The sequence below is a fragment of the Thermobia domestica genome, chromosome 12 (genome assembly GCF_964235325.1).
Source record: "Thermobia domestica chromosome 12, izTheDome1.hap1.1, whole genome shotgun sequence".
Taxonomy (NCBI): domain Eukaryota; kingdom Metazoa; phylum Arthropoda; class Insecta; order Zygentoma; family Lepismatidae; genus Thermobia; species Thermobia domestica.
Genome location: NC_137465.1, coordinates 5,230,005 through 5,243,910, shown reverse-complemented (window position 1 = coordinate 5,243,910; position 13,906 = coordinate 5,230,005). Strand labels below are relative to the sequence as shown.

Genomic DNA, 13,906 nt, shown 5'->3' with positions numbered 1-13,906 from the left:
ATCATTAATAGTTTCTTCTCTGCAATTAACATATTTCATTGAAACAAAAACAGTTTTGTCAAATTCGATAAAATCAGGATGAAGATTAGGAATAAACTAAACTCTGACAGTGGCGGACCTAGAATGTAAAAATTGGGGGGAAGAGCAACCAGAAACCAGCCTATGATAGGTAGGTATATTATGATTTTACTATAAACTTTCAAAAATATATAAGTTAAGCTTAAATTATGTTTGTTACTCAAAAACTTGGGGGCTTAGGCCCCCGGTCCCGGGATAAATACGTTTCTGGATCCCGAATCTCTATAGACCTCAATGAAAAGGGGGTTCCAGGACTTGAGGGCACGAAGAAGGAAATTGAAGTTTTTGACTTTCACGAGACAAGACCGAGACACTTTCTTCGTGACGAGATACAAAACGAAAATGAAATGAAATGAAGACTTTCAGTTTAACGTCCCACGATTATATCTCTTTTAGGCTAAGGGAGACGGGCGGTTAAAGCAAGATAATTGGTGGAATAACAATGTAGGAGGCCCACGGACATGATGTTGTCCACCTCAAACTAACTTAGATGAGGATCGAACCAGAGACTCCACGCACCAGAGGTAGACGCTCTACCGCTGAGCCAACGTAAAAACTTTAAGGGCAGTTAAATCGCCCATGTTCTTAGGTGGAAATGGAACCTACTGCGAGTTTTGCCTCAAAATTGTCAGCGTAACGACTCAGACACCACTCAGTGTGACATACAGTTCTCCTTCGTCCTTATTTGGAAATAATATCAACTCAGAGGTATTCGATGGTGTATACACACACAGAAACCCGTTCCCGTTACACTGTTCAGCATTCTAGTAACAAGTGACTAGAGCGTGTGCCTTTAGTGTATGACGGCCCTGGTTGGATTCCCGGTGGGACATTCCAGTGCTTTCGATACCAGTTTAAGTTGTACGTCTCATCCTACATAGTTCCGTTGCTTACGATGAACATACGTAGAAATCAATCAATCATTGTTAATTCCAAATCAATCAATCATTAGGAGCTACCTCGTGGAGACCTGGGTTTGATTCTCGGTGGGAATTCATGTGGTTAGGGTCCCACGTTAAGCTGTAGGCCCAGGTCTCATATAGCCTTGCTGCTGATTGATACGCTAAACTCAAATCCAATCCAATCAATCCAAATGCAACAAATAAATAAATATATGTACAATCAATAATCATTATAGTCCAATCAATCAACCAGTCATTATATTGTGCGTGCAATCAGTCAACACAAGCCTAGTCAATCAGTCAATCATTATAGTTCAACCAATTAACCAATCATTATATCGTAGTACAGTCAATACACGCCCAGCCAATCAATCAACCAATCATTATATCATACACCCAATCAGTCAATATAGGTCAAACCAATCGATCAATCATTATAGTTCAATCAATCGACACTTTCTACTAGCTCCAACCGACAGTGAAGTTGGATTCAAAAACTGCCAAGAGTCCACCAGATTGTTAAATTTAAGAAAAAACTTAATTTCATTTTCTAAATATTTCAGACTTTTTTTATTTCGTTACAATCCTTGCATTTTTAGATTAAATACTTTTTTTTTTTTTTTTGCTTTTAAGGATATAGTTTTTCGTTCATATTTAGATTTTTTAAAAATAGAGTTCCTCCATTCTACTGATTTAAAAAATATATATACTGTCAGTATTTTTAAAATTTTACGTAACACCTTAAATTCTAAACAAAGAATATAATAATTTATTTAATGGGTATATTTCAACAAGACTCGCTTTGTTGGAGCCTATTGTTAAAAAAGGGATAACTTTTATTTTTGTTGTTTTAACATTACATATGTATATTTTTTTTACAAAAAATATTTTGTCTCGTCTCATATCCCAGCTACTTTGTTTAAAATAAAATTAAAAAAAAAAAGACGTAACATTTTCCCTTGAGTAATTGTCCTTTGTGAATATTATAGAGGCATACATATGAATATGCTTTGTCTTTTGCCAAGCAAACGGTAGTAGTGGTGGTGACGGCGAGAAAGACGAGAAAATAATTGCAGAATGTCTTTCCGCATTTGCAATGAAACAACTTCAATTAGATACGCCACAGGGTGTTTGGTTGGTCTATAGCTTCGTGCGTCACGATTCAAATAAATGAACATCGCAAGATAATCATACATTCATTACATATTGCTCATCCATTTATATTGTATTTTTTTTCCTCTAGATGGTCTATCGTCTTCCCTGCAGACGCTTATGGCCATTACAAAGACATATGCAACCTTTCGAATATATGGATAAATATAAATATTATTATAGCTGAATGTTTGTACATTTGTTTGTTTCTTTGTCCTGTGCACATGATGATGATGATCGTCATAGGTATTCTACCATTATTGGCAGGTCACTTGCAGCAACTGAAAAGCTTCTATGCGTCACGGTCTTCAACTAACTTTTTCGTCTTGACGTACGATTCTTGTGTTTTGATATAATCCATTAATTGTAATCTTTTTCGCCCCTCCCTCTCTTTCTTGCCACCATATCCTCTAGCACGTCCCTCATGATACGGTTCCTTGTCAATGTCCCCACTAATTTCTCTTCCTCTTCTCAATATCTAAAAGTGTTCTTTTCTCCCCCACCACTTCTATCACACTCTCATTCGTTTTTCGCTCGACCCAACTAATTCTCTCAATTCTTCTCCACACCTACATTTCGAAAGCTTCCACTCGTTTTTCATCATTTTTACGTAAATTCTCAAATCCACTGAGAATTTTGAACGTAGAGTCGGTTTAGTTTTTATATTACACTTGGACTAAAACGTGTATCCTGAGGCGCGAAAGAGCTTTCAAAATTTTCACAAAGCATAAATGATTCCATTCAGGTGACATGAATTTTTTTTCTTGTTGTTAGCACTTGTGCCAAGTTAGTTTTCGATTCAAATACAAATCCTAAGTACAATTGTGACTTAATTTGAGTTTACCGTCCCTTTTAGCAGCGAGGTTATATGAGACATGAACGTACAGCTTAACGTGGGATTCAAACCACATGATCTCCCGCCGGTAGTCGTACCCGGTCTCCCGCGAAGCTCAACTTCGTGGCCAAAAAGTGGTCAGAAAGCAATTCATATAATTTTAACGCTCAGAAATTACTTAACACTGTAATAAACTTTCGCAGCAGGAGTACCCCGAGAAAACCCACGGAGACGATGTTGTCGACCACAAAGTTACTTGGCCGTGGATCGAACCAAGGACCCCACGCACTAGAGGTAAGGGCTCTACCACCGAGCCACGTGCCCCGCTAGAACAGTAACGATTCTATATTTTTTGAATGAGTGACGTGCTTGCGCGACATAGAATTAATTCTTAATTTAAGAAAAAAGAAAAGAAAAAACGGTGTATACTTGAGTGACTATATATATATTATATCTCGGAAACAAATAACTTAGTTGTGTCGCCGTTTTATCCAAGGTACTTAGGAAAGCATGACATGGAAGTTATATATCACGCGTAACAGAGAGGTTATGTGGGTTGCAGAATTACAAGGCATCAACAGATGTAGAACTTTGTGCTGTAACAAGAAGTTTACATACTCTAAACATCAATTTCCTATTCCTAATTTTTTGTATTTTTTTTAGAAGTACAATACAAGCCGCAATTCTAAAAATAATGTGCTCATTTCAATAAAAAAAAGTTTTAATTGTTATTTAATTGTTTGTCGCTAGTGTTGTTAGCTGATCGGTAATTTACTAATCTCGTATTCGGAAGTTTCTCACTTTCCGAGGTCGTGTAATCGCTAATGGACATCATTGCTTATACGTGACGGGCTAACATGGCTATAAATGCCAAAAGATCACAAATCTAATTCCTAATTCTAATCCGAAAATCCCAATTTTCATATTCTGTTGTACCTAACATTTTTTCAGCAACATCTTACAGAAGTAGTGAAAAATGACGAAAACTGATATTTTTTGTTTAAGGTTCCACAAAATATCTCTTTCTTTCTTTCTTTTCTTTTCTTTTTTTCTTTCTTTCTTTCTTTTTTTTTTTTTGAATTATAAAAAGACTAGTTGAAGTACCCGATGATGTCCTACTTGCGACAGTCTTATGTGCGACAGGAACTTTTAACTGACCTAATGAGCGACCGATTCGATCTGTTAACTAGCCTATAAGTCACCGATTCGTTCATCTCTCACAGGACTTAACACTTCATCTAGCTATAAGGGATTACATCAGATTGCTCTACAACAAGCTTTTATGTATTACTCAAAATAAGGGGAAGGCGAATTAAGCAATTAGTTTACGTTTTGACAGCTTTCAAAAGGGGAAGGTAATTTAAAGAGTTTGTTTATCGTTTGGATTGTTTAAAGTGCACTGCATTGTAATTGGTGAAATTTGTTAGGCATAGCCTATCAGATGTAAGGGATCTCAAAGCTGTCTTTTATTATTTATTTTTTTTTTCATTTTATTTATAGTTTTTGAAAGTCTAAAAAGTCGATAATTTGCGAAACTGTTACACGTTTAAGCTTTCCAAAACAAAATATATTGCTTTGCTTAGTGAGTAATTATATTTGAGTTAGATTAAGTACAGAAAGCAGAGTTTTGAAGGAGGAGGATGTTACAATTGGATTTTCAATAATTAATTACATGGGAATATACTTTTCATTGAAATACCCCTGTTGTATCATTAAGTTATTTGATATGTTTTATGTCAAATCTAACTTAAAATTGAGATAAGTTTTATTTGCACCTACAGTAAAAGGGAAATATATTTGACGAACAGTATGATCGGCACATACATTTTTTATAGCAAGGTTGTTCGAACGCTAATAACGCCTGAAGCAAACATAATTTACGAGAGGGAATCATATCATCTTCCATCATTCCAATGTAAATGAATAGGTCGCTCATAGGACAGATAACAGTTCGTGTCGCTAATATGACTGTCGCTTCTAGGACTAATTTGAAGTACCCGGCCTACCCTGAGGATAAAGATGTGACGTTAAGAAAGGTTATATAACTTATGGTTTCTTCTGTTTCTAGACAGCCCACAGCAACACAGGTAAAACTGATACTTGATTTCTTTCGTAGATGTCATGAAGGGTTTGTTACCAGTATCAGACCGGAAAATTTTGGAAATGCCCTCATAACTACAACGCAGAACATGACCCTTTTGGGACTCTTATAGTCTGTCGCGAATTAAGGTCCCCTTTACCTTTTAAAGTTACTATTATAAAGGAAGTTCACAATACCGAAAATCACATATACCTATAGTATTTAAAAGAATGTGCAGAAAAAGAGTTTTTATTAACACAAGTACCTCTTTTCAGTTCTCGTAAATGTGTTTGAGAAGCAAAAAATGTGCACAACATATCTCAATCTTCTTCTCCCTCTCCCTCTTCATTCTTATTTTATTTGATCTTTTGAAGTACATACTTCATCCAGAAGATATGTGAAGGGAAAGTGCTCCTTAGGGAAGGGTGATCAATGTCAAATACGCTTCTGGAAAATAAATAAAAAGAGAAAAAAAGACGCTCGATCCTGCTGGATATAAAAGGCAGAGGATGGAAAAACGGATCAAGATACGGGGGATAGAGTGGAGAGAAATCACTCCGCACACACATAACCATTCTAAGGCCCCCCCTCCTCCTCAACCTACACCTATTTTACATTCCGCTTTTTTCTCGTGGTCAGCAAGTAGTGAGGTTGGCTCCCTACTCGCGGAAAACGGTGTAATGAACTGCCAAACTTCTTTGAGTTATTGATATGTTTTTGAACTCTTTTTTTTTCCTCTATTTTTAGCCTGGTACTTCAGGTTTTCATAAGTTTTTTTTTTTAACTCTTATATCCATGAATAAATTTGCATGATTCATTGCGATTTCCCTTTCTTTTGCTTCCTCCTTTTTATCCGCCACCGGCAAAATCTGGATTGCATAAAGTTACATCTTTTTTAAAATGTTCTTCTTAATTTCTTCTTTGGTGCTCGAGTGTAGCAGTATTACTATCGAACACAGTCCCAAGTTCGACTATCGGTAATACAACTGCCACCAATTTAATAGATACTATACATGCCTTCAGTACAAGTGGTCCTAGGTTTGATTCCCAATGGAACAGCATTACGGTGGTTCGGATTCTGCTTTACTCTAGGTCCACGCAGTAGCGCACATAGAATTTCATCAGGAAGGGACATCAAGCTCCCAAGATCATAATGGTTTAGAATTTTTACAAACACAACTTAAGAGTCTCCATCATGGCGAAATTAAAATACCGCTAATATTACAGTAAGTATGTTATATCTTCAAATAGATAAAAGAAATGTGGAACAAGAGTTCGCTAGACAATATTATTTAATATGTGATATCGTTATCACAACTCACTTATCTGGTTTCGATTTCCAGCCATTTAGAAAATCCGCATTTATTTTTGCGTTTTGGCTGCAAACGGAAAGCTACTAGGTGACTCTGATAACGGTACCTCATGCAAAACAATATTATCTAGCGCGCTTTTGTTTCACATTTCGATTATCTTTGATCTATTTAAAGATATCATATAGATACTGTAAAATTAGCGGTATTTTAATTCCGCAGTGATTATGGTAAATGTTTCTTTTTTATAGTATCTTGTTCAATGCCACTCCTTTTACATATGCCACTCGGTCCACCTCTCATATATTCTCAGTACTGAAAAGGAACATGAAATTTCAAAAAACAAACTACCGGTAGTGGTACAATATATTCAACATAGACATAGTATTATGAGACAATTGGGAGCCTCTTGGATTAAGAGGGAGAGAATTCCGGTATACAAAGCTAGAAATATGAGTTCTAAGGAGTGATGCGCATACCATACATTACTCACTTGAACAGTGGCTATCTGGCTAGCTATAATCCTTCACAGCATGTAACAAGGGGGAACTCATTTTTGTCTTATAGAATAAGAGTAGACTAGTGCTTCTAGTTCTTGACAGGATGTCCAACGTTTGAATACGGTAACCGCTCATCCCGGCAATTTCTTTCTTTCTTTTTATTTTCAGATTTGTTACCGACACTTTGTAATTTACTGAAATATTACGTTGCCGTAAAAGTTTAGATCAAGTTCAAGTTTTAGGTGTTATTATGGTTTACAGGTAAGACTGTACATCGCTCCACTGGTTCAATCCCAGATCGTTTAAACACGTAATGAATGCCATAATTTCTTCTATTTTCTTTGCGATTAATTATTTCAGAGTTCACTATTTGCATTTATTATCCTAACTCCCTTAGTTTACGAAGCGATGAGAAACTAAAGGGTTACTTCATAGGTGAAACTAAAGGTCGTCCCAAGCTCCGAGGCGTAGGAAGGAAGAATTAGACCCTTCATAATAATAATAATAATAATAATAATAATAATAATAATAATAATAATAATAATAATAATAATAATAATAATAATAAGTTTACTTCATTGTGATCCAAAAGTTGGTATCCCCAACCTTGTTCCGAGGTAGCTACATTTATTATCAGAATATTTACACAATACAAAAGCTCACAGTAAATGCTTGAAGTTACCACCTTGTTCCCCATGCTGTTTTCTAACCTGCTCTAACCAGTTAGAAAACATATTCCGTTGTATGAGAGGAATAATAACAGGAGAACACGTGGTTCGAGTTGGCTCAGTGGCAGAGCGCTCATATATGGTGCATGGAGTCCATGGTTTGACACCAGCTCACGTCAAATGGGCTTTGAAGTGAACAAACACCGTGGGGGTAGGTTTTCTCGGGATTGTTCCGTTTCCTATCATTCATTTCATTATCACTGTCTCCACCAGCCTTGGGGCTTAATCATGGAACCTTAAGGGGCCCCATCACGACGAAATTAAAATACCGCTAATTTTACAGTAATTATGTGGTATCTTCATATAGATAAAAGACAATCGAAATGTGGAACAAGAGCGCGCTAGACAATGTTATTTTACAAGAGATACCATTATCACGAATCACTTATCTGCTTTCAATTTCCAGTCATTTAGAAAATCATCTATTTTCGCGTTTCTAAATGGCTGCAAACGGAAAGCTACCAAGTGACTCGTGATAAAGGTACCTCATGCAAAATAATATTGTCTATCGCGCTCTTGTTCCACATTTCGATTATTATCTTTTATCTATTTGAAGATATAACATAATTATTGTAAAATTAGTGATATTTTAATTTCGCAGGACTCTTAAACTATATACAAAAAGAACATGGTTTGAAGCTGAACCATTACATGGCACAACCTTCGCCCAATAGAAATATATTAGAAAATCGAAAAAAAGATTGGGGCACAATAATTACTTTATTTACAGCAATAATAAAACCAAACTTAGAACATTACCGTAAATCAACATTATTTAGTGCATTACCCATGCAAAATTTTGATTAAGTCATTATTTCCATTGTTGCAACCATTCATTGTTGAAAACGCGGGACACGATATCTTAGTCAGTAATTCACCAATGGATGTCAAATCACGCAGACGTATGTTCTAGTGCATTACCAGTGTTTTACACTTCTTGTGTTCTATGTTTATCACGACTAACCTGTTTCTATACAAGTTCCCACAGTAAAAGGTCAGGAGAGCTTTGGGACGAATTTACTTTCGCCCCAGGGCCGCAAAATCAACGGCACAGCCCTATCTGAAGGCTTTATTCTTTAATACATTGTATTTAGCTCGTATTCATTCATACTACCTGTAAGTGGACTTTATCAAAAATACATGTCTCGTAAATTTTTTCAGGGCAAAACGTCAACTGGCCATGAAAAGAATCAGACGTCCGTCAACTTAGCTTAATCTTTATATGTTGTAAACCAAAACGGAAATGTCTATACGATTTCCGGTTCATGGAATCGTAATCTGTCACTTAGTTATATTAACTTCTTCCCTGCTTCTTTAAGTAATGAAAATCTTTCTACAGTAACATAGTTAAAAATAATATCTTCCATATTTTTTATAGCATTCGTCAAATGCAAATTCTGCTTTCGCTTCAGTGTAACTAAATTTATGCATCTCGTGCGTTCATTTGTTTGTCTCTCTTTTTTTTACTTTTCTTTCTTTTCTTCTTTCTTTGTTTCGGGACAAAAATTAAGAAAAATCCCTTTCAATGTCACGTCAATGTAACTCGAATGGTTGTGGCGTTTCAAACGTCATTTTTTCTTGCTTTTAGTCATAAAGATGCTCTGCCGACCAAAAAGTGCATTCAACTGTAGTCATTCCACGTGCACATAATGAGCAGTCTCCTTTGTAAAAACGCATTATATATATATTGCTTTAATAAAGTTATATATAACTGCAACGTTTTTTTTCTTCAAATTCTTGTCCTCCCTGGTGTCACCCTTGGTGCAGGAAAGGGGATTACACACGATACGAAATGTAGTTAAATATGAATTTGGAAATGGGAACATATTCTTTTTTTAACTTGGATACGTACAAACAAAGACAAAGGCAAAATCAATTTAATTGCAGTCAGGAACGCACCCACGAGGGGTCCACCGGATTCGGATCTCCTCCAAAATTTGATGTTATACTTCATCTGCACTCTTTTTCTTATAAAAACAATCTACACTGAGAAAAGTCCGTTATGCGGACAGCGGTATAATGTACAAATATACGAAATCCATGTGTTTACTACGGAAATCTGTATGGAACATATTTTACGTTATCTGTATGCTACATATGCACTGCATTTTTCCCGCTTAGATGTTACATCATGTCGCTGCATGATGTCTTGACATCTAACAGGCTTCCGTATATTACATACGTCAGCTATATGTTATCTACGTCCATCTTTATATGAGATCCTTGCCAAATATATACAGTCATACGGAAAACACTTATATAGATGGAACACTTATACGGACAGTATTATGAAACATACGTTTTCTGTTATACGTTTGCTGCCGGATGCGTCGTACGTTAAGTCCAAAAAATACAGGATTTACGCATGTAACCTACGTTACGTGCTCCACATATGTTTTTTTTTCTCTGTGTAATTATATTTTTTTTCGGAAAATATAGGTGGAGGTATTTTACAATTAGTTATCGTCTTTTCAGGTACAGAATAATACCCGTTCAATACTTCATATATGTAGTGGCTTATAGTATTACACCCTCCTCCCCAAGTTTGGACCGCTCCCAACAAAAATTTCTGTGTGTGCCTGATTGCCTGATTACAGCAAGTTTGCGTTACGTAAAGAAGCAATTTTCTGGAACGTTTCATCATATTAATGACATTTCATTAAAATAACCATGGCCAATTTTAGAAGTACAAACTGAACTCTTTCGTACGCAACGCAGTGTATCATTTGAAGCATAAGAGTAAATAAAACTGCCACTTGATACACTGTGCATCCTATGGATAGTTGTGATCTGATTCAAAACAAGCCAAAATCTGTGCTTTGGTTTTTGATAGACTATGTCGCTGACAATTACGGAGGTAAATCCTTCCGTATGTCATCAGGAGTAGTTGAGAAGATTTCGATCAACATAATTGAAGATGCATTTAATTCCATTCCATTGTATAATTTTGTCAAAATAAGATTTTTTTTTTCAAATCCTTCAATCTTTCGACCTTTCCCTGTGAATGAACGGTGATAATAAAAATAGTAACAAAATGAAATTGTTTGTTCTTACCGTGAGGAACCCAACCGTGTTTGCAAGTTTCACAGTAACGAATCTGCATCTTGCCTGGCGTGAAACACTCGCAGGAGCAGCTAGGAATTGTGCAGCGGATTGCCTACAACCAAACAAAAACAAATTATCAATTGACAAGTCAAACAGATATGGTGTACTAAGTCTTAGCTATCTAAAATTCTTTTGCAATACTTAGGAATAGTACAGTCAGCGACAAAAGTTATTGCCGTTTGACAAAATTTATTTTGCGAATAACGGTGGTATGACTGATATTTTGAGAATAACTATGGTGGTAACGCACAGTTATTACATTCTTTTCAATTTAATGAAAACTACTCAAATTGTCCTTCTTTTCTGCAGTTAATTATGAAACTAATTTCATGAAACGGATAGAACTTTTGTCGTTGACTGTACATAACTTATCATACTACCTTTCAAACCTTTGATTTACGGTTATTTGTGATTTCACGTTTAACAAAGACAAATATTTTAAAATATGTGCACTTTAAAAAATATATTTAAATAGACCTTTTTCATAAAGTTTATTTGTTTTTAATTATTGTTCAAAGCCTTTGTATTTTAATAAGCCTTTTCCAAAATAATGCAAATGAATTGTGCTGCCATCTTTGGAGTTTTTTTAAAACTATACGTTTGTGGACGTTTATATGTTTGTGGCCAATCCTTTCGACAATGAGATTTCGGAAACTACAGACTCTAGAAAAATGACGTTTTCACTGATTGATTGCAATTTTTTTGTAGATTGTTCAGTTTTAATTGAATATTTTTTTAAAAAAACATGGCCAGTATTTCTTTATTACATTTTTACAGGTACACTGGAAGTGTTGAAATTAGAAAAAAACTAAAGCATCATATCCTCCGCATTATACATTCCAACATAACATAATTGTACATGGGGGTTGCATACCTCTCAGGCGTTTGTTTCGTGGCCAAATGATAATGAAAAACGAAGAATAACCATTTCTCCACTCTAAGTTGAATCCTTATTGTTTGGAGTGTTTTGCCCGATGAACACCATATATCACTGACATTATAATTAATTGTGTGTGTAATGTATTTGCTTATTACATACTGCATGCAAGAAGAAAGAAAACACTGATCATACATGAATTAAGAACTCCAACCGGAAGTAGCCTCAAATCTTGCAAACGGTGCGAGACATTGAAAAAGTAATCGAAAAATCTCCCCTTTATGGTATCTCTTGCCATTTGTTTCCACTTGTGCCTGTAAAGGGACATGTACAGATGTAAGGAATAACAAGGAGATTCATGCTCATATGTGAATGAAGCGCTGTGTAGAGAGTGTCAAAACGATGCCTAAAATGTGGAATAGAAAAATAAAGACAGTGTCTTGAAAATTTGAGTGAGAACTGGCAAAATCTACACAAAATTTGGAATAGACTAGCGAAAACGGCTCGTTTCTAGCACTTATGGTTTCCGAGATTTCATAGTCGAAAGGATTTGGCCACAAACATATCTAAACTTTTCTTGACCACAAACTATAAACCCACCTCGAAATACCAATATGTATATAAAATTGATATTTCAGTATAATCATCCACAATATACACAAATAAAATCTGGACTATTCTTAAGCGTTGCTTTCATCAAACAATTTATGCTTTCTAATTTCATACATGTTGTTGCTTTTCCTCCTCCCGAGAAGCAAAACAGAAGAAAACAAAACCATAATAAAAATGAAGGGATGATACCATGTGATTTAATTTGAATCGATTTCATCTTACGTGGACGTAATTGGCAATTTTGTCTCCCGGGGAATTGAAAAAAAAGTATTCGAAAAAGGAAATGAAAAAAATTAAAAACTAAAAAAAAAATGGCAACTGTTTATTGATGTAGTCTGAAATAAAGCTTTTGTTATCATTAATCAATTCATTTTCTTTTAGATCAAATGTTTTACTCAATTTTACGATCATTCTCAGGACCTTTTTTTTGTTTCGTTTCCAATTATTTTTTGGTTTCGTTTTTTTTTCCTTGTCGGGGAGGAGAGGTAATAGTAATGTTGTTTTTCAGTACACATGTGTGTATCGTTTCGTCTCGTTTCAGTTGCCAGATCATACACAGTTAATTAAAAACATAAAGACAGAAATAGAAAGAGATAGGGAGATGCGTAATTGTTTCCAAGTACGAAAAACGTCGAGATTGGCCTGTCACATTTCCATACATAACGGGAGGAAATATTTGTAATTTATTCCTTTTGGTCTCGATAAATAAGAGATGTTTTTGACCTCTGGGAAAAATAATAATAATAATATAATACAATATCAAAGAAACATGTTGATATTTGCAATTGTTTCTGTATTACTCAATATCGTTAGTAAATTAGTATTATCCTCAGAAATATTGTCATCAGTTGTTAAGTGTCTGACTTAGCAAAAATAATACAAAATTTACAATTTTTCTTTTGCTTGCTTATTCATAAGTGAAAGGATATAATGAAATGCAACTTACCACAATCATAGATAATGCTATTCTACAACAAACATATGAACCTGAAGAATTTTCAGTGTTACCAGCCATAGAAATTAGTGTTGCCAAAATAACAATTCCCCCAAAATCTAAATTAAGGCAGCGTCTAAAGAAACTAACTCAACTGCATTTGATTACGTATCATGTTGTCTTGGAATCCTGTCAACTACATTTTAGGACTACTTTTTAAATACTACTGCTTGTATTTAGTTTGAAATAAACAGAACAGTTCTAACATGAGTTATTAAAATTGAATAATAAATGTTATATAATTCATGTGTGTGAGTTTTCTCGGGGTTCTTCCGTTTTCTCCCACTTTCTTTATTCAATCATTTCATTCATTTCTCATAATCACAGTTTCCTTTTGCCTAGCCGGCATAACCGTGGGAAGTAAAAATTAAGAATTTCATTTCATTTCACTTGCTATTCATATTATTATACTTTATTTTTTGTCCTCATGCTTCATGTTATTATTTGCAATACCAAACTCCCTTGCGACTATATGATTAGCGTACATACTTTTGGCGTACGAGAGTTGCTTCAATTCCTGAATGGGAGCCTGTGAGGTACGGACTCACAAACTTCAGACCAAATTAAGATCTAGGTCCATTCATGCATCATAATAGCCTCAGTACTGAACGAGGCATTAAACTCAAAAACTAGTCGAATTATTATGCTTGCTTTTTACAGTATATCTTATGAGTTTTTGTTCCCTCGCGACTTAAAGAATTGGTTAACACAAACTTCAGGCGCAGAAAAGGTT

The 13,906-nt window shown here is 35.1% G+C and overlaps 1 protein-coding gene across 6 annotated transcripts in view; it reads right to left on the bottom strand.

Moving 5' to 3' along the window:
• LOC145666311 (zinc finger protein basonuclin-2-like) overlaps positions 1 to 13,906 on the bottom strand; it is a 586,271-nt gene that overhangs the window by 245,466 nt on the left and 326,899 nt on the right. For all 6 annotated transcript variants that reach the window (XM_081733401.1, XM_081733404.1, XM_081733405.1 and 3 more), the window contains one exon: positions 10,640 to 10,742. In XM_081733401.1, coding sequence (XP_081589527.1) covers positions 10,640 to 10,742 — 103 coding nt within the window. The remainder of the gene's footprint in view (positions 1 to 10,639; positions 10,743 to 13,906) is intronic.